Source organism: Scyliorhinus torazame, chromosome 2, assembly GCF_047496885.1.
Source record: "Scyliorhinus torazame isolate Kashiwa2021f chromosome 2, sScyTor2.1, whole genome shotgun sequence".
NCBI lineage: Eukaryota > Metazoa > Chordata > Chondrichthyes > Carcharhiniformes > Scyliorhinidae > Scyliorhinus > Scyliorhinus torazame.
In genome coordinates this window covers 288,869,806-288,890,388 of record NC_092708.1, presented here as the reverse complement: position 1 = coordinate 288,890,388, position 20,583 = coordinate 288,869,806, and the positions used below count along the sequence as shown (strand labels likewise).

General features: G+C 44.1%; 1 protein-coding gene across 6 annotated transcripts in view; it reads right to left on the bottom strand.

Moving 5' to 3' along the window:
• The window catches only part of scfd1 (sec1 family domain containing 1), a 568,533-nt gene that overhangs the window by 271,501 nt on the left and 276,449 nt on the right, over positions 1 to 20,583 (bottom strand). For all 6 annotated transcript variants that reach the window (XM_072488067.1, XM_072488091.1, XM_072488100.1 and 3 more), the window contains 2 exons: positions 18,326 to 18,422; positions 17,511 to 17,581 (listed from right to left, as the gene is read on the bottom strand). In XM_072488067.1, coding sequence (XP_072344168.1) covers positions 17,511 to 17,581; positions 18,326 to 18,422 — 168 coding nt within the window. The remainder of the gene's footprint in view (positions 1 to 17,510; positions 17,582 to 18,325; positions 18,423 to 20,583) is intronic.

Here is a 20,583-nt window from a genome sequence, read left to right as displayed (position 1 = left end):
AGGATGAGACGAAGACATGCACCATATTCTTGCATAGAATGACCACAAACTAGGGGTCACAGATGATGATTTTGCAGGATTGGCCTTCAAAGAGCTGCTTCATGAACTTCTGTAAGACATCGCTGCCAGTGGAGATCCCGTAGGGCATACAAAGAAAACAATATCCGCCAACTGGAAACATGAATGTGTTAAGTTTCGAGGACTCTTCACCTAGCAGGATCGGCCAGAACCTGCATTTTGCATCCAGGATTCTGAAAATGCATGTCTTTCGGGACATGTCTACTATCATCTGTTCCACTGTCTTCATAGAGTGATGAGGTCTGGTAGCACCCTTGTTCAGTGCACTGGGTCAATACATATTTATCCTGACTGCCACCATTGCTGATAGCCATTCTGTGGCCTCGTCTATGGGAGTTCTGACACCCAGTGTTGTCATCTGTTGCAGCTCAATGACTACTTTCTGTTTCATGGCTATTGGTACTGTTCTGGAAGCATAAACTATTGGCGGTACAGAGTCATCGAGTCTCACATGGTACATTACCAGTAATTACTAGTCATGTCGCAGTTTAAAAAGTCTCTTTTATTCTATCCTTTCTGGGACCTGATGTTGCATATCATGCATCTCTGGACCAAGTAGGATAAGCCCAGTGTAATGCTGTCCTGAAGACCTCGCAGTGGCTTTATGTTCTCGTAAACTATATAGAACTTGAAACTGCCGTGTGTGCAGTGGAGAGTAGCCACCTCTTCAGCGCGGATGGTTTGTCCGTCATAAGCCATGAGGTCCACCTAGGTATTGGGGTCCAGTGCTGCCTATGAGTATAGTTCCCACAGCAGTCAGCTGGACAATATGTTACATTTTGCTCGTGTCAATTTTAACCTTCAGTTTTGCCTTATGAAAAACATGTTCAGAATGATGAAGATCACACCCTTTTCTGTGACGGTGTTAACAATCTTACAGTTGGACGCTTCCGGTGATGGCGGGAGGCAGCCGCACAATGGAGGACTCCCGTTCGGGAACGGCATTTTCGGGGCTTTAAGCCCGGTCCCAGGGTCCACGGAGGCAGCAAAAGCAGGGAGAAGGCACAGAGGAGGCACAGTGAAGGCACAGTAAAGAAAAATGTCGAGGGTGAACAAAAAAACGGCCGTAAAAAAAACAGCTGGAGATCCGTCGGGGAGTGGAAAGGTCACCACGGGGTCACCAAGGAAAATGGAGGCTGGAGCACCAGGGGAGGCCGCATTGCTTACGGCTGAAGAAATAACTAAGGTGATGGCTGCGGAATTCGAAAGGCAGTTTACAAAATACATGGAGACAATGAGGAAGGAGATGAGAGAGGTTTTGAGTGTGTTGGTGGATGAGGCGATTTTCCCGGTGACGGCGGCGGTGGCGAGCGCAGTAGCGGAGGTGCGGGAGCAAGGGGAGGCGCTGAAGGAAGTGGAGGAGACATTATTGCAGCACAGTGATCAACTTACCTTGATGGGGAAGGAGATGCGGAAGGTGATGGAGGTTAACAAGGATCTGCGAGGAAAAATGGAAGACCTGGAAAACAGATCCAGGCGACAGAATTTGAGGATTGTGGGGCTGCCCGAAGGAGTTGAAATGAAATTAAATGAAATGAAAATCGCTTATTGTCACAAGTAGGCTTCAATGAAGTTACTGTGAAAAGCCCCTAGTCGCCACATTCCGGCGCCTGTTCGGGGAGGCTGGTACGGGAATTGAACCGTGCTGCTGGTCTGCCTTGGTGTGCTTTCAAAGCCAGCGATTTAGCCCTGTGCTAAACATAAGAACATAAGAACTAGGAGCAGGTGTAGGCCATCTGGCCCTTAGAGCCTGCTCCACCATTCAATGAGATCATGGCTGATCTTTTGTGGACTCAGCGCCAATTTCCGGCCCGAACACCATAACCCTTAATCCCTTTATTCTTCAAAAAACTATCTATCTTTATCTTAAAAACATTTAATGAAGGAGCCTCTACTGCTTCACTGGGCAAGGAATTCCATAGATTCACAACCCTTTGGGTGAAGAAGTTCCTCCTAAACTCAGTCCTAAACCTACTTTCCCTTATTTTGAGGCTATGCCCCCTAGTTCTGCTTTCACCCGCCAGTGGAAACAACCTGCCCGCATCTATCCTATCTATTCCCTTCATAATCTTATATGTTTCTATAAGATCCCCCCTCATCCTTCTAAATTCCAACGAGTACAGTCCCAGTCTACTCAACCTCTCCTCGTAATCCAACCCCTTCAGCTCTGGGATTAACCTAGTGAATCTCCTCTGCACACCCTCCAGTGCCAGTACGTCCTTTCTCAAGTAAGGAGACCAAAACTGAACTCAATACTCCAGGTGTGGCCTCACTAACACCTTATACAATTGCAGCAGAACCTCCCTAGTCTTAAACTCCATCCCTCTAGCAATGAAGGACAAAATTCCATTTGCGTTCTTAATCACCTGTTGTACCTGAAAACCAACTTTTTGCGACTCATGCACTAGCACACCCAGGTCTCTCTGCACAGCAGCATGTTTTAATATTTTATCATTTAAATAATAATCCCTTTTGCTGTTATTCCTACCAAAATGGATAACCTCACATTTGTCAACATTGTATTCCATCTGCCAGACCCTAGCCCATTCACTTAGCCTATCCAAATCCCTCTGCAGACTTCCAATGTCCTCTGCACTTTTTGCTTTACCACTTATCTTAGTGTCGTCTGCAAACTTGGACACATTGCCCTTGGTCCCCAACTCCAAATCATCTATGTAAATTGTGAACAGTTGTGGGCCCAACACTGACCCCCGAGGGACACCACTAGCTACTGATTGCCAACCAGAGAAACACCCATCAATCCCCACTCTTTGCTTTCTATTAATTAACCAATCCTCTATCCATGCTCCTACTTTCCCCTTAATGCCATGCATCTTTATCTTATGCAACAACCTTTTGTGTGGCACCTTGTCAAAGGCTTTCTGGAAATCCAGATATACCACATCCATTGGCTCCCAGTTATCTACCGCACTGTTAATGTCCTCAAACAATTCCACTAAATGAGTTAGGCACGACCTGCCCTTTATGAACCCATGCTGCGTCTGTCCAATGGGAAAATTTCCATCCAGATGCCTCGCTATTTCTTCCTTGATGATAGATTCCAGCATCTTCCCTACTACCGAAGTTAAGCTCACTGGCCTATAATTACCCGCTTTCTGCCTACCCCCTTTTTTAAACAGTGTCACGTTTGCTAATTTCCAATCCGCCGGGACCACCCCAGAGTCTCGTGAATTTTGGTAAATTATCACTAGTGCATTTCCAATTTCCCTAGCCATCTCTTTTAGCACTCTGGGATGCATTCCATCAGGTCCAGGAGACTTGTCTACCTTTAACCCCATTAGCTTGCCCATCACTACCTCCTTGGTGATAACAATCCTCTCAAGGTCCTCACCTGTCATAGCCTAATTTCCATCAGTCACTGGCATGTTATTTGTGTCTTCCACTGTGAAGACCGACCCAAAAAACCTGTTCAGTTCCTCAGCCATTTCCTCATCTCCCATTATTAAATCTCCCTTCTCATCCTCTAAAGGACCAAGATTTACCTTAGCCACTCTTTTTTGTTTTATGTATTTGTAGAAACTTTTACTGTCTGTTTTTATATTCTGAGCAAGTTTACTCTCATAATCTATCTTACTCTTCTTTATAGCTTTTTTAGTAGCTTTCTGTTGCCCCCTAAAGATTTCCCAGTCCTCTAGTCTCCCACTGATCTTTGCTACTTTGTATGTTTTTTCCCCTTCAATTTGATACTCTCCCTTATTTCCTTAGATATTCACAGTCGATTTTCCCTCTTTTTACCGTCCTTCCTTTTTGTTGGTATAAACCTTTGCTGAGCACTGTGAAAAATCACTTGGAAGGTTCTCCACTGTTCCTCAACTGTTTCACTATAAAGTCTTTGCTCCCAGTCTACCTTAGCTAGTTCTTCTCTCATCCCATTGTAATCTCCTTTGTTTAAGCACAAAACACTAGTGTTTGATTTTACCTTCTCACCCTCCAGCTGTATTTTAAATTCCACCAGATTGTGATCGCTCCTTCCGAGAGGATCCCTAACTATGAGATCCTGAATCAATCCTGTCTCATTACACAGGACCAGATCTAGGACCGCTTGTTCCCTCGTAGGTTGCATTACATACTGTTCTAGGAAACTATCGCGGATACATTCTATAAACTCCTCCTCAAGGCTGCCTTGACCGACCTGGTTAAACCAATCAAGATGTAGATCAAAATCCCCCATGATAACTGCTGTACCATTTCTACATGCATCTGTTATTTCTTTGTTTATTGCCTGCCCCACCATAATGTTACTGTTTGGTGGCCTATAGATTACTCCTATCAGTGACTTTTTCGCCTTACTATTCCTGATTTCCACCCAAATGGATTCAACCTCATCCTCCATAGCACCGATGTCATCCCTTACTGTTGCCCGGATGTCATCCTTAAATAACAGAGCTACACCACCTCCCTTACCATCCACTCTGTCCTTCCGAAAAGTTTGATACCCTTGGATATTTAACTCCCAGTCGTGACCATCCTTTAACCATATTTCAGTAATGGCCACTAAATCATAGTCATTCACGATGATTTGCGCCATCAACTCATTTACCTTATTCCGAATACTACGAGCATTCAGGTAAAGTACACTTGTTAGCTTTTTTACCTCTGTTCTGAATCTTAACACCTCGATCAGTAACCTCTCCTAAGTTATATTTCCTCTTAACCTTTCTCTTAATTTTCCTTGTTGTCGAGCCCATATCTTCCTGTAACAACCTGCCGCGTCGCTTACCATTAATGTTTTCACTTCCCGTTTTATTTCCTGGTCCTATTCACTGAGCTCCCCTCAGTCACTGTACCTTGTACCTTTTTGATTTTTGACTATGGCTTCTCTGCCTTACCCTTTCCCCCTTACTGCCTTTTATTTCTGTCCCTGTTTTACTACCTTCCAACTTCCTGCATCGGTTCCCATCCCCCTGCCACATTAGTTTAAACTCTCCCCAACAGCTCCAGCAAACACCCCCCCGAGGACATCGGTTCTAGTCCTGCCCAGGTGCAGACCGTCCGGTTTGTACTGGTCCCACCTCCCCCAGAACCGGTTCCAATGTCCCAGGAATTTGAATCCCTCCCTCTTGCACCATCTCTCGAGCCACGTATTCATCCTCTCTATCCTGACATTCCTACTCTGACACTGGTAGCAATCCTGAGATGACTACCTTTGAGGTCCTACTTTTTAGTTTAACTCCTAGCTCCCTAAATTCAGCTTGTAGGACCTCGTCCCGTTTTTTACCTATACCGTTGGTGCCTATGTGCACCACGACAGCTGGCTGTTCACCCTCCCCCCCCCCCCCCCCCCAGAATGTCCTGCAGCCGCTCAGAGACATCCTTGACCCTTGCACCAGGGAGGCAACATACCATCCTGGAGTCTCGATTGCGTCCGCAGAACCGCCTGTCTATTCCCCTTACAATTGTGTCCCCTATCACTATAGCCCTGCCATTCTTCTTCCTGCCCAGCTGCGCAGCAGAGCCAGCCACGGTGCCATGAACCTGGCTGCTGCTGCCTTCCCCTGGTGAGCCATCTCCCTCAACAGTATCCAAAGCGGTATATCTGTTTTGCAGGGAGGTGACCGCAGAGGACACGTGCACTGCCTTCCTACTCTTGCTCTGTCTTTTGGTCACCCATTTACTATCTTCCTCAGCCCCTCTGACCGAGGCCGACTGAGTATTTTGACGCGATGCTGGCGAAACTATTGGGGGAGGGGGAGGATCCCTCCCGATATGAGCTGGATCAGGCTCACCGGTCGTGGAGGCCTGTACCAAAGGCGAGTGAGCCGCCAAGGGTAGTGACTCTGTGCTTCCGGAGGTACAGTGCGAAGGAGAAGGTCCTGTGCTGGGCCAAGCAGAAGCAGTTGGAGCTGGTATACGTGTATACCAGGACTTTACGGTGGAGCGGCTGGAGCTGGTATACGTGTATACCAGGACTTTACAGTGGAGCCGGCGAGGAGGCGGGCTGCCTTCAACCGGGTGAAGAGGGCACTGTACATTAGCAAGGTGCAGTGCGGCATTGTATATCCAGCAAAGCTGAGGGTGACTTACAAGCTCAAGGACTTTTATTTTGGAACGGCGGAAGCAGCGGAGGAGTTTGCGAAGGCAGAAGGACTGTGGCAGAACTGAGAAATGGCCATGTGCCGATGTAACCTCAGGACTATATTTTCTTCTTTTTTGTTTCACTGCGTGCGGGTGTAGAGACTAAAGGAGCCAATGTTGTATATATTTGGACAAGGAAAGTGATGGGACTTTCACTCGAAATAAGGGCTCTTTGGGGTGTAGGTGGATATGTGGGGTGTGTGTGCTAAAAGGGGATTTCTGGGCTTTCCTAGGGCCGGGCAAGTGGGAAAGGGACCCGGGCGGGGGCCTCCACGCTGGCCGGTTTAAGCTGGCCAGTGAACGGGAGTGAGGTTGGGGGAGGGGCTGCGGCCATCGGAGCCTGGCAGAACAGGATCCGAGTGGTCTAGCCGGGGTGGAAAGTTGGGGGGAAGGAACAGAGGTTGGGGGGAGGAGTTTTACAGGAGGCAGTGGATGGGAGGAGTTGGAGAGGGGGGGCGGTGTTTTCCAACTCTTGGGTATCATGTACGGTACTCTTTCAGAGGTTGGATGGCGTTGAGTGTAGGGGGGGGGACGGGGGGGGGGGGGGGGGGACTCTATAGGTTAATGGTGACCATAGGCAGTCCCGGACTCCTTTTTCTTTTTCTCCTTTGTTTTTTGTTTCCACCGTGGGAGGGTTTGTTTTATTGGATGCATATATTGACAGGTGGGCCGTTGTTTGGGGTGGTGGGAGGATGGGATTGTTGTTATTGTTAAGGGGATTGATTTTGTATTTGTTACCATTTACTGTCTGTGGGTGGGGTGTAAATTTTGAAGGAAAATGTGAAAATGGAGAATAAAAACATTTTAAAAAAAAAACTTACAGTTGAATGTTGTTGGACGCTCAGCAGTTTGGTTGGTTTGGCTGAGCTCCACATTCACTTTGCGGATGCCTCTAACTTTGGAGGACTGACTGACTGCAAAGTGGCTGATGACAATGGAAAGCTGCTATGGTTTCGATTTGCAGAATTTTGTAAAATTATTCTACTTGCCACATTTATTGCAGTGCTTACCATACGTCAAATATGCTGTTCTGAGCATGATGGCCACTGCAGTTGGGGTAGGGTGTGTTGCGTACCGCGAAAACCTGTTTCCCACCGAGAATCCTTACTGCTTTTAGCATGCAGATACTAATGGCTGTTTGTCGTGTTAAATGTTGTCTCGAAACAGCTGTTTGCGGACCCCAAAGTCAGAAAGGGTGCCAAATGCATATTACTTCGCTGAGATTGCCATATAGGATTGTATTGATTCATCTGCTCTTTGTTGAGTTAAACGCAAGCCTGTCGAGTATTATATTCTTCATCAGGAGACAAATGTCTTTTAGAATTAAGTTGGGGTCCTCTTTTTCCTCCGCCATTTGAAAAACAAACGATTCAAACCTCTCAACAGCCTCGAGGCACACTAAGTTTAGTAAGGTATCAGCTTGTACCTTTTTTGATTTGTCAGATAATCCGGCACTGCAGTAAATACACCACTCTTTTTCAGACTTTGCCAAATGTCCACAACGTTTCCATCGAACACGAGTGGGTCGACGCGGCAAAGTCATTCTGCCAACTCCTGACACCATGGTAGAAATACTGGGTTCCCAAAAACGGGTGAGCAATGGCGTGTAACAAACTATATTTCATTCACTAGCTCAGCGGCTACTTCATGCTTGTACTCTGCTCACAGTTCCGGGAGAACTCCTGCACTCCCATCACATGACCCTTTTAGTAGCCGTGTCATCACGTGATGACCACTCGGTCTACAATAAGTTTAAAATTAGAGAAAGTTATACACCAATGTAAAATTTTACAACATAGAAGGCATAATGTTTAAGCATTTTTTTATATAAGGAAGCTACTACAGAACTTAAACTTTAATTTTAACAATGATTCCTCTGGGAACCAATGTTTCCCTTAACGTTGGATCACTTAAGGAACACAACCACAACTGAAGCAGGACTTACTGTGCATATATATCCAGCCTCCGACATTATAAATAAATATGACACATCTTCATAACAATTATGAAACACTATAGTGAATTGGAGAATGTGAAAATGTATTAAATAATTGCAAGCTCTTTCTTATTTTTTAAAATTACCAAGTATTTGTGAACAGTAATGCTTGAGAGTCAAGAAGTGGCCAAAGTCAAGAAGTTTGCACAAAACATATTCAGCACAAACAGCCTCAAATGAACACAGGGAAATTAGCAAGATCCAAGATTAGTGTGTCATCAGGTGGAGGCTTGGAACTACAACTCCCAGAATGCCCTGAGAGTTTACATAGCCCAGCATTTCTAGTTCTTCAGGCTGAGGATGGACCCAGTGCCCCTATGTAAAATGAAAGCTGGGGAGGTGGTGGCGTAGTGGTATTGTCACTGGTCTAGTAATCCAGAGGCCCAGGGTAATGCTCTGGGGACCTGGGTTTGAATCCCACCAGGGCAGTTGATGGAACTGGAATTCAATAAAAATCTGGAATTAAATATCTCATGTCATAAAAACCCATCTGGTTCACTAATATCCTTTAGGGAAGGAAATCTGCATCCTTACCCTGGTCTGGCCTACATGTGACTCCAGACCCATACAATGTAGTTGACTCTTAAATGCCCTCAGGAATGGGCAATAAATGCAGGCACAGCCAGCGACGTCCACATCCCGTGAGTGAATAAAGAAAAAAAGAAAAAAAACAGAGCAGAAACCCCAATTAACTGAGGAACAGAACGGTGATGTTCTCTGTTTTGCTTTACCTGAATGGCTTGGGTGCGTAGTGCTGAACAAAGAACGCCAAGCTTTGTTAAGTAACAAAACTAATTTATTAACACAACTAAATAAGATTTGTACATATTCCTAAAGTATAAGTTACTAAATTAAACAATGCTATCTCTAACTGCAGAACTTTCAAATACACAACTGATCTATCTCATGCCTAAACACCTTCCACCTAGAATCCCAGGAGTCACATATTTATATGACTGCTCTTGATCCCCATCTGGCGGCGAGAATTATTAACATGAAATTGTTCTCCCATACATACTGTGACAGGAACATCATAGTTAGTATGGGCTGAGGTTAGAAACAGGAAAGGAGAGGTCACCCTGTTAGGGGTTTTCTATAGGCCTCCGAAAAGTTCCAGAGATGTACAGGAAAGGATTGCAAAGATGATTCTGGATAGGAGCGAAAGCAACAGGGTAGTTGTTATGGGGGACTTTAACTTTCCAAATATTGACTGGAAACGCTATAGTTTGAGTACTTTAGATGGGTCTGTTTTTGTCCAATGTGTGCAGGAGGGTTTCCTGACACAGTATGTAGATAGGCCAACGAGAGGCGAGGCCGTATTGGATTTGGTACTGGGTAATGAACCAGGACAGGTATTAGATTTGGAGGTAGGTGAGCACTTTGGTGATAGTGACCACAATTCGATTAAGTTTACTTTAGTGATGGAAAGGGATAGGTATATACCGCAGGGCAAGAGTTATATCTGGGGGAAAGGCAATTTTGATGCGATGAGGCAAGACTTAGGATGCATTGGATGGAGAGGAAAACTGCAGGGGATGGGCACAATGGAAATGTGGAGCTTGTTCAAGGAACGGCTACTGCGTGTCCGTGATAAGTATGCACCTGTCAGGCAGGGAGGAAGTGGTCGAGCAAGGGAACCATGGTTTACTAAAGCAGTCGAAACACTTGTCAAGAGGAAGAAGGAGGCTTATGTAAAGATGAGACATGAAGGTTCAGTTCGGGCGTTCGAGAGTTACAAGTTAGCTAGGAAGAACCTAACGAGAGAGCTAAGAAGAGCCAGGAGGGGACATGAGAAGTCTTTGGTAGGTAGGATCAAGGATTGACGAATGTGATATAAAATAGTTACTTTAGAGATATTAGTTAATGTAATGTAGAAATAAGCCACTTTGATTCTGGCAGATAGAGACAAAGGGATTTGAGACCGCATGGAAAAAGCAGGAAGAGGTGTGTCTATGAGAGTGATGCTGCATTGATAGAGGCCAGAGAAAGGGATTGGAAGTGAGCCAATCAGAATAGATCAAACAGGTCAGGAGGGATATAGGCTGACCTATGGGCGTCGAGTATGTGAAACTTGATACCATTTGAATTGATTTGCAGAGATCCCTTTGTCCCTTTGTTCATTTGCTTTCTGGGATGTAGGAGACTGGATGTCTCTTATGTTTCTATGAAATGAATCAAGCTTGCAAGCTGAATAAAATAACTTCTTTTTACGTGCAAATCCATCTCGACTTTTATTGAGGCCAGACTGACGGAGAAAGAAATTTGGGAATCAACATTTGGTGCCGAAAACCGGGATTTCTCAGGGCGATCCTGATTCAACTGCGAAATCAGAATTAGACTGATTATGAACAGGAGGATGGGGAACAAAGGGCCCTCAATGTAGAACTGGAAAACGATCGCGCATTGATTGTTCCCCTCTTCTTATCGTCTGATTAGTCTGGTCACTCGCGGTTGGCACAGGAAGACCGCCTCGACGAAATCACAGGTCAGTCTGGGGATTAGCAATTTAATTGATGGGATTTCATATTGTTGTTTCGGCTTGGATTAGGGTTTTGGGTTGATGTGACATCGCAAATGATGATTCAATTCCAAGTATAAGGGTTCAGAGGCTGATGGGACTTCAGTAATGAAGGTTCAGTCTATTATATGGGTTCAGGGGCTGATGGGACTTCAGTAATGAAGGTTCAGTCTATTATATGGGTTCAGGGGCTGATGGGACTTCAGTAATGAAGGTTCAGTCCAGTATAACTGTTTTTAAATTTGAAGATGGTTCAACTCTATGTGTGAGTGTTTTAAATATATAGTTGATTAAGCTAAAATTGTCTCCTTGGACTGTATTGGCGAAAAACGCAGTTCCGAGGGCTAGTTGAGATTGTGGGGAACGCTGCATATTGGTTGAAGCAGAAGTCTCTCAAAGGGTTAACAGCAGCAGGCAAAGTCATGCCAGACAGTGCTTCTCACTCAGGCCTTGAGATAACAGCGCCAGTCGCTAGTGTAATCGGATACCTTTCCTTTGAGTCAGTGAACTCCAGCAAAGTTACGTTTTGAATTAATTAAAGGAAACCAGTGGGTTTCTCCACCTCTTTGATAAAAGTTATTATTTTCGAAAGCAATTGATTGAAATTGCCAGAATCTTAAGTTTTACTTACTTGAAATAAGGTTTATCTCATTTTATCTGGAGATTAATAGAAACTTAAAGAAGATCATGCACACCATTTTAAAAAGTGTCAATCTGGAGATGATAGTTGATTTTGCTAATACTTATGTGTATGTAAAAGAAAAAAAACTTGTTAAAAGAAAAATTGTTAAGATAAAGAAATAATTAAGTTGTAAATGTTATACAAGTTTGTGTTAAGCAAATTTTAAATTTAGTTCTGAGTTGAGATCAGAGCTAAGCTTGCAAGTTGCAATAATTCAATTTGAATTTTCAAACATTTTTAAGTTTAAAAAAAAAGAGCAAATAGAGAAAAGAAGGACACAGATCTTGAATGCGTTGAATAGCACATTTCAAAGGCCCATAAATCTTTCTGTTATCTTAGACCTAAAACCTAGGAAGACTGAAGAGCCAGAGGGATTTCTGGAGCGTTTTAATGAAATCTACCTGGGGCAGTCAGGCGATTTGCTGTATCAAAATGGTCAGAATTCCCCTCAATACTGTGCTATGTTAATGCATTGCCTACCACCTTCTGTGGTTACTGCTGTGAAATGTAATAACATGAATTGGACAGAGAACGACCCTTCCCAGATGGCAAGGGCAGTCAGATTTTACTGGAAGGAGGGTGTAGGCCAAGAAGGAGGCTCAGTTACAAAGGTTAAGACTGAGTATGTAATGAAAAAGGATGATCTGCGACCCCAACAAGCGGCAGAAATGGTAGTTTACCAGCAGGAGCCCCAATATAGTGACTTTGGGTGGGTGGATCAGCGAAGAGGAGGATGAGACAACAGTGCTATATTTCTATCACCCCCCAGTGGTGGACGTTAGACGTTGAACAGTCACTGCATCACGTTACCCTGGCCTATGACAGAACTGGACGAAACAGGGAGTTGGAGGACAAATACCGGCCATTACTTGAGACCGAATGGCCAGTCAAGGTTACAGCCACAGTCACGGGAAAAGAAGTGCTATTTTACAGGTGTGGAGCATGATGGAGTGGCTACGCATCGTCTGTCTGATATTTGGCCTCACTTCGCTTGGCGTGTTATTGGCGATGGACATGGAAAAGGGGAATATTATGTATCTGTGTAGCCCCAACCAATCTACAAGGAAGGATACATCACCTATGCAAAGGTGATGTTCTTCGCTGCCCCCATATACGAGGACATGGTATCGACTCATGGAAGGTCATCAAAGTTAAGGAGAATGCAGGAGTCATGAAGCAGTTGCACCGGTCCAGGCGATGGGAAGGGAACATTATATGGACATTGCCTTGTTTTTGGAATACATGTAAATTTGATTTTGGATGTGTTAAGAGTGGTACAATAAAGGTAAAATCAGGCTGTCAGAAGAGTGTAGGAAGAGGCTAGGAGAAAGAGAAAGGGACTAGAGAGAGGACGGGGCGTATGAGAAGGGAAGTACAGCTAGAACGTAGGTTACCGGGAGATACACTTAAGTTAAATAAAGGCCAAACTGAGGAAAACCCGGGTAGTATGAATCTCTTCTACCAGATTTACCACCGCTTGTATGGCCAGGGACGGGTTGTCTGCTACCCAAACCCCGCAGCGGTGTCTAGGTTATTTTCTGTTTCACCGCTTTGGGGCACTCCCCAAACGGTGGTTCATTGTCAGCATTCCGAACCACTGCCCGATCAGGTCACTCTTCCTTACGATCCGGGTTTAGCACCACCGGCTATTTGCCTTCCCCTTCCTCGGGATAATTCCCATTCACAGTACGATAGGCTGCGACGGTGGAGGGCGTACATACCTAGCCACTTCACTCCCAATAGGGATTCCCGGTCGTACGAGAATTGCTTCAGCAGTGAAGGATATGGCTGTTTGCTGGTAGAGGTGGACACAAATATAACATGTCTGTTTCCCACCTGTACGGACAGGAGGTGCCATATCACCCAGGCGTCTGGCCAATGCGTTTGTTACAACACCACTTGCGTTCCATTGAACGCCGGCCTCCAGCTCCTCTGTGGCTGGGCGAATGTCTCTCATATCACTGTTGGGACTAGGGCTTTCCGCATTGCTGGGCGGCCCGAATGGGCATTTCAAAGTTGGATAAACTGGGCTACTGGGGGGTCCTTACGCAACCGATATGCTGATTGTGATGCTAGCCTGCACACGGAACAAGGATACTACTTTTTATTTAATGGTACAGCGACCAACGTTTTGTCACCCCCATTTCCCCGCCGAATTGCTATAGGGACTCTAGTCCCTACCACAGTCCCCTGCCCTTCGGTGTGGAACCTGCATAACCAGTTAGCACGCCGGGCAGTCTCTGCTGAATTTTGCGAGAACTGGAAAAAACCTCAGGTTCTTGCACCCAACCGGGGCCACTCAGCCGGGTGGGGCATTCTGAGCGTATTGACACTGGGAGGTGTGGGGGGTTCCTTGGCTGTCAGTGATCGGAATTATTTTATTTGCGGCCTTACCATCTTGGGAAATGAAACCTTGGGAGCCCTCGGGGCAATAACCAAGGAGTTGTCTCAGCTACGGTTGTTTGCAATGCAGAACCAGTATGCTCTTGACTATCTTCTGGCCCGTGAGGGTGGGGTATGCGCCATAGTACAGGGCAAGTGTATCATGGGAGTTCAGGACTTGACCGCTAACATCACTAAATTTATGGATCACATGGACGGGATGCCGGATCCTGGCTCTTGGGGTAACTGGGGATTTGGAGGATGGAAGGACTGGTTGATAAATATGGCCATGTATCTAGTGGTAGCTATCGGCTGCATCTTTGTGGGCCTGGCCATCCTTAAATGTGTGATGGGTAGAATGCGGGGTGCACTGGATCAGATCACCGCCCCATTCACCGAAAAAAAATGTAACTGTTAAAATCCATGAGGGTGAGGTAAGACAGGAATTGGAAATGCAGCGACGGATCTTTTTAGATGAGGAACCGTAGCTATAGATTGGATAGTTTGGTTATCATGGAATGATAAAAGGAGGGAATGACGAATGTGATATAAAATAGTTACTTTAGAGATATTAGTTAATGTAATGTAGAAATAAGCCACTTTGATTCTGGCAGATAGAGACAAAGGGATTTGAGACCGCATGGAAAAAGCAGGAAGAGGTGTGTCTATAAGAGTGAGGCTGCATTGATAGGGGCCAGAGAAAGGGATTGGAAGTGAGCCAATCAGAATAGATTAAACAGGTCAGGAGGGACCTAGGCTGACCTATGGGCGTCGAGTATGTGAAACTTGATACCATTTGAATTGATTTGCAGAGATCCCTTTGTCTCTTTGTTCATTTGCTTTCTGGGATGTAGGAGACTGGATGTCTCTTATGTTTCTATGAAATGAATCAAGCTTGCAAGCTGAATAAAATAACTTCATTTTACGTGCAAATCCATCTCGACTTTTATTGAGGCCAGACTGACGGAGAAAGAAATTTGGGAATCAACAGGATAACCCAAAAGCTTTCTATAGATATGGCAGGCATAAACGAATGACTAGGGTAGGAGTAGGGCCAGTCAAGGACAGTAGTGGGAAGTTGTGCGTGGAGTCTGAGGAGATAGGAGAGGTGCTAAATGAATATTTTCCGTCAGTATTCACACAGGAAAAAGACAATGTTGTCAAGGAGAATACTGAGATTCAGGCTACTAGACTAGAAGGGCTTGAGGTTCAAAAGGAGGGGCTGTCAGCAATTCTGGAAAGTGTGAAAATAGATAATGTTGTCAAGGAGAATACTGAGATTCAGGCTACTAGACTTGAAGGGCTTGAGGTTCAAAAGGAGGGGTTGTCAGCAATTCTGGAAAGTGTGAAAATAGATAAGTCCCCTGGGCCAGATGGGATTTATCCTAGGATTCTCTGGGAAGCTAGGGAGGAGATTGCTGAGCCTTTGGCTTTGATCTTTAAGTCATCTTTGTCTTCAGGAATAGTGCCAGAAGGCTGGAGGATAGCAAATGTTGTCCCCTTGTTCAAGAAGGGGAGTAGAGACAACCACGGTAACTATAGACCAGTGAGCCTTACTTCTGTTGTGGGCAAAATCTTGGAAAGGTTTAGAAGAGATCAGATGTATAATCATCTGGAAAGGAATAATTTGATTAGAGATAGTCAACACGGTTTCGTGAAGGGTAGGTCGTGCCTCACAAACCTTATTGAGTTCTTTGAGAAGGTGACCAAACAGGTGGATGAGGGTAAAGCAGTTGATGTGGTGTATATGGATTTCAGTAAAGCATTTGATAAGGTTCCCCATGGTAGGCTACTGCAGAAAATACAGAGGCATGGGATTCAGGGTGATTTAGCAGTTTGGATCAGAAATTGGCTAGCTGGAAGAAGACAAAGGGTGGTGGTTGATGGGAAATGTTCACACTGGAGTCCAGTTACTAGTGGTGTACCACAAGGATCTGTTTTGGGGCCACTGCTGTTTGTCATTTTTATAAATGACCTGGAGGAGGGCGTAGAAAGATGGGTGAGTAAATTTGCAGATGACACTAAAGTCGGTGGAGTTGTTGACAGTGCGGAAGGATGTTACAAGTTACAGAGGGACATAGATAAGCTGCAGCGCTGGGCTCAGAGATGGCAAATGGAGTTTAATGCAGAAAAGTGTGAGGTGATTCATTTTGGAAGGAATAACAGGAAGACAGAGTACTGGGCTAATGGTAAGATTCTTGGCAGTGTGGATGAGCAAAGAGATCTCGGTGTCCATGTACATAGATCCCTGAAAGTTGCCACCCAGGTTGAGAGGGTTGTTAAGAAGGCGTATTGTGTGTTAGCTTTTATTGGTCGAGGGATTGACGTTCGGAGCCATGAGGTCATGTTGCAGCTGTACAAAACTCTGGTGCGGCCGCATTTGGAGTATTGCGTGCAATTCTGGTCGCCGCATTATAGGAAGGGCGTGGAAGCATTGGAAAGGGTGCAGAGGAGATTTACCAGAATGTTGCCTGGTATGGAGGGAAGATCTTACGAGGAAAGGCTGAGGGACTTGAGGCTGTTTTCGTTAGAGAGAAGGTTAAGAGGTGACTTAATTGAGGCATACAAGATGATTAGAGGATTGGATAGGGTGGACAGTGAGAGCCTTTTTCCTTGGATGGTGATGTCTAGCACGAGGGGACATAGCTTTAAATTGAGGGGAGATAGATGTAGGACAGATGTCAGAGGTAGGTTCTTTACTCAGATAGTAAGGGCGTGGAATGCCCTGCCTGCAACAGTAGTGGACTTGCCAACACTAAGGGCATTCAAATGGTCATTGGATAGACATATGGATGATAAGGGAATAGTGTAGATGGGCTTTAGAGTGGTTTCACAGGTCGGCGCAATATCGAGGGCCGAAGGGCCTGTCCTGCGCGGTTATGTTCTATGTTATATAATTCGAGAAGAGTTACAGACAGGGGACAGGGAGAGGTCCCAGTTAAACTAGGGAAGGAACCACAAAGAGGAAAAGATTACTGGTAGGAACCATCAAGAAGAGCAGCAAGGAAAACAGTTTCAAACAGTAAAAAGGCTGCGGTTGGCAGGTTTTAAGTAATGAGAGCTCAGAAGAATCCCAGGAGGTCTGAGCGGACAGCATAAGGTTGGCAATTGTGTGCTACTGGCCACTAGGGCAATGGTAACCCTTTGGAACAGTAGAGTTCTGCGCAGTGCAGCCAAAGAGTTGAAATTATGCTTGTGAGTTGGTGAAGTGCAGACTCAGGAATCCAGGGAATCGAGTCTTGGGAGATGAGATTGAAACCCTGTGAGGTGAGCTATTGTTGAGACAGTCCAAGACGGAGTGACTTTTGGAGCGAAATCCAAGGCTAGGTCTTTGAAGGTGAAGACTGGAGTCCCTCGTAAGAGACAGTTTCAATGAGATTGGTTGACTGACAGTATTCACTGACATCTGGGTGGATTGCTGAGAAATCCATGGGATCCGGCTTGATCACGGTTACAGAGTAATGTGTTTGACCAGTTTGCCTATTAATTCTAGGATGATAACAAAACATTACACTATCTTCTGCTTTTGTAAAATTACAAGTTTTGTAAATTCGGCACTTGCCCCAAATATTGGTACTGCTTATTTTAATTTTTTACCCACAGAAGAAAAGTCCAACAGAGACAAAATAGCAACGGTTAAGGGGAGACCTAATGGAGGTAGTCAATGAAGGGTTTCTATTACTCAAACAGTAAGTCATCTTTTTTGCATTATGTCAGTGGATTATTTTTTCATGACCGAATAATCAAATACAACTGACCTCTGAAGGTGGCTGTGGTGAACTGATGTAGGAAATGACAAAAAGCCTCATCTTATCTTCAGGGGTACCTCCTAAAAAAAAAAGGCAAAACATGTTTTAGCACAGAAGAATGATCGATACAAATACTTGAAAAAATAAAATTGCCTACGTATTTGCTTACAACTAACAAGTCATAATTACTAAGTATTGTTTTTATCTCCCTATGCTAATTAATCAATTTTGAAGGCAACAAAAAGAAAAACAAATAACTTACTTCAGAATCCCAGACTAAACTCAGAAAATTATATTTAGGGCTTGAAAGACACAAACGAGAGGCCAGTGTTGGCTGGATAATGCACTGCAATGCACTGTAAAACTAACATATGCTGCTGCTGAATGAAAGGATGTAGTTCATTCCTTCACTCTATTGACATTATACTAACAGCTATGCTGCTACAGGAAGGAAAAGGTTAGAAACTAATAAATATATTCAACCCAGGAGTTCTAATGCTCTTAATGCAGTCATCCTTGAAGTAGGCTGCTTGTTTACCCTCTAAAAAGACATGCATGCAAAAGACCTGGAATGATTGGGGAAAAGGGAACCTGTAAGGTAATAAAATGTTGGGAGTGTAATGATAAAAAATGTATATATTTAGTCTCTTAAGAGTAAAACTTAAAATTTCTTGAATTCAGTTAAAACATTTCGATAGAATTTACACTTAACTTTGGAACATTTGTATCATTTAACTACAACATCAATTAAATTAAAATATTGTGCAAAATGCTGACAAGCATTTATATCTGATTGAAAGATCAATTTTTAATTTAATTGTTACCATCAGGATCAGAGATCATATCCAGTAGGGACTTGTCCAATGTGGACTTGCTCATCAATTTTTCTTCGTATTCAAAATAAACATCCAACTTTCGAGCCTATCAGGAAAATTAACATTATCATTAGAATTTCTGCAAGATATCTTCTCAGCTAAATGAAAATAATTTTGTACAAGATGAAGTTTTAAAAAAATTAATTGTAACTTGGGTGATAATGACACCAGTAGGAGAGCTTTACAGATCAAGCAGAACCAAATGAAGATGCTTTTCAAAACATATAATACAGAATATGGGTTGATTGAGTGCAGGAAAATGAAACATAACTATATAACATACAAAGTAAACTGCAGCTAGAATCCAACATCTTTTTGCAACATAAATTCTTCCACCGAGACATTTCATTTCACAGACCCATAAATCTGTCAGTCTTTGTGCCGTGCTGTACCGTTGACTCTTGCTCAATTGGATTTGATTGTTGCTGTACAAACTTTTCATAGAAGACACTTACAGCTGCTGGCAAAGAAAGCAAGCTTCGATTCTATCAGACTAATCTGGATTCAATTGGTCTGTAGTTCCCAGGCTTTTCACTGCGGCCCTTTTACTAGGATGCTACTGGGACTTGATGGTTTGGGTTATAAGGAGAGTCTGGGTAGACTGGGACTTTTTTCCTTGGAGGCTTAGGGGTGCTATCATAGAGGTTTATAAAATAATAAGGGGCATAGATAAGGTAGATAGTCAACAACTTTTCCCAAAGGGGAGTCTAAAACTAGAGGGCATAGGTTTAAGGTGAGAGGGTGGTGAATGTCTGGAACAAGCTGCCAGAGGCAGTAGTACAGGCGGTACAGTTTTGACTTTTAAAAACAATTTAGACAGTTATATGGGAAATCTGGGTGGAGGGATATTGGCCAAATGCAGGCAATTAGGACTAGCTTAGTGGTTAAAAACTGGGCGGCATGGACAAGTTGGGCTGAAGGGTCTGTTTTCATGCTGTAAACCTCTATGACTCTATGACGTTGTTGATGGGTATCTTGATGGCACTTCCTTTCCTTATAGGTGGGGATTTCTCTGTGGAGGATGGTTTAAGTCTTCCAGTGCTGGTGGGGGCCCGAGCAGCCTCTTATTTGGCTGGAGAGATGTGAGGTCCATTGTTCCGCTTTGCTCGGGGCACCTTCCATTGCCTGGAAGTCTTGGGAGACTGAATTAGGCTTCCAACGTGTAGCTTTGTCTTATGGAAGGAGGCATGCACCATTCAACCATGTGCTCATGGCTTTATCTTGGTATCCTGTTTTCCTCAGATTTCCTGCTCTGTTTGGTATCCTTTTATCCTGTCACTGTCTGTGTGAAGGGAGCCACCAACACAATTATTACAATCTGAATCAATTTAATGAACATTTGCTGGCCTTCTCTGTATGAATATGTGGAATGGTGATCACTCTGTACTATACTAGGTTTTGGGATTTTGTTGCAAAATATCTGATTAGAACTAATGCCATCACAATTTTTTCTGTATTTCTTATCTTTATTTTGTGGTTAAAGAATACTTAACGGGCTCCTGCAAAGGTACAGACAGGTCTAATCTTTGAGGAAAATAAGTTATAATTGTCATTGGTGCCTCTGGCATAATTAGAGTTGGGGGAGGTATGTTTTGGCGCTTGCCTGAGCATGGCCCGGAGATCCTATACTATTTTATTGTGGGCAGTATACTAGGGGGTCTCCTTTGTCCTGTTGTGAGGAGTAGAGTTGTATTCCTCCCAGAGATATCCTGTTGATGGGTGTCTTGATGATTCTTCTTCTCCCTGTCTGTGGGGTTTCCTTGGTGGAGAGTGGTTTAGGCTTTCCTCGGTGGAGCCTGAAAGATGCCTCTAATATAAGTGAAGGTATGCGCCACTTTACCATGTTTTCATTCTCATTCTCTGGTTTATCTGTTTACCATATTTTCCCAGAGACACAGAGGCACAAAGATGAATGATTAAGCTGAACTAACTATGTTAGTGTTCTCCTGTCATTTTCTATATTTATGTACGCTGAAGCATTTATATTGTACCAGATTTAAGGATTTTGTTGCGTTATTTGTGAAAATGGAAAAACTCCAATACAAATATATATTTGAAAAAATAAATGGAGGCTAACATCAGAAAATGATAGAAGCATAGGAAAATAATTGAGGCATGGGAATGATAGCCTGCTGCCAAAAGGCTAAGAATAGATCAGCTTACATAAGTTAACAGGTACTCTTCAGGGTACCTGGGGAGATCATTGT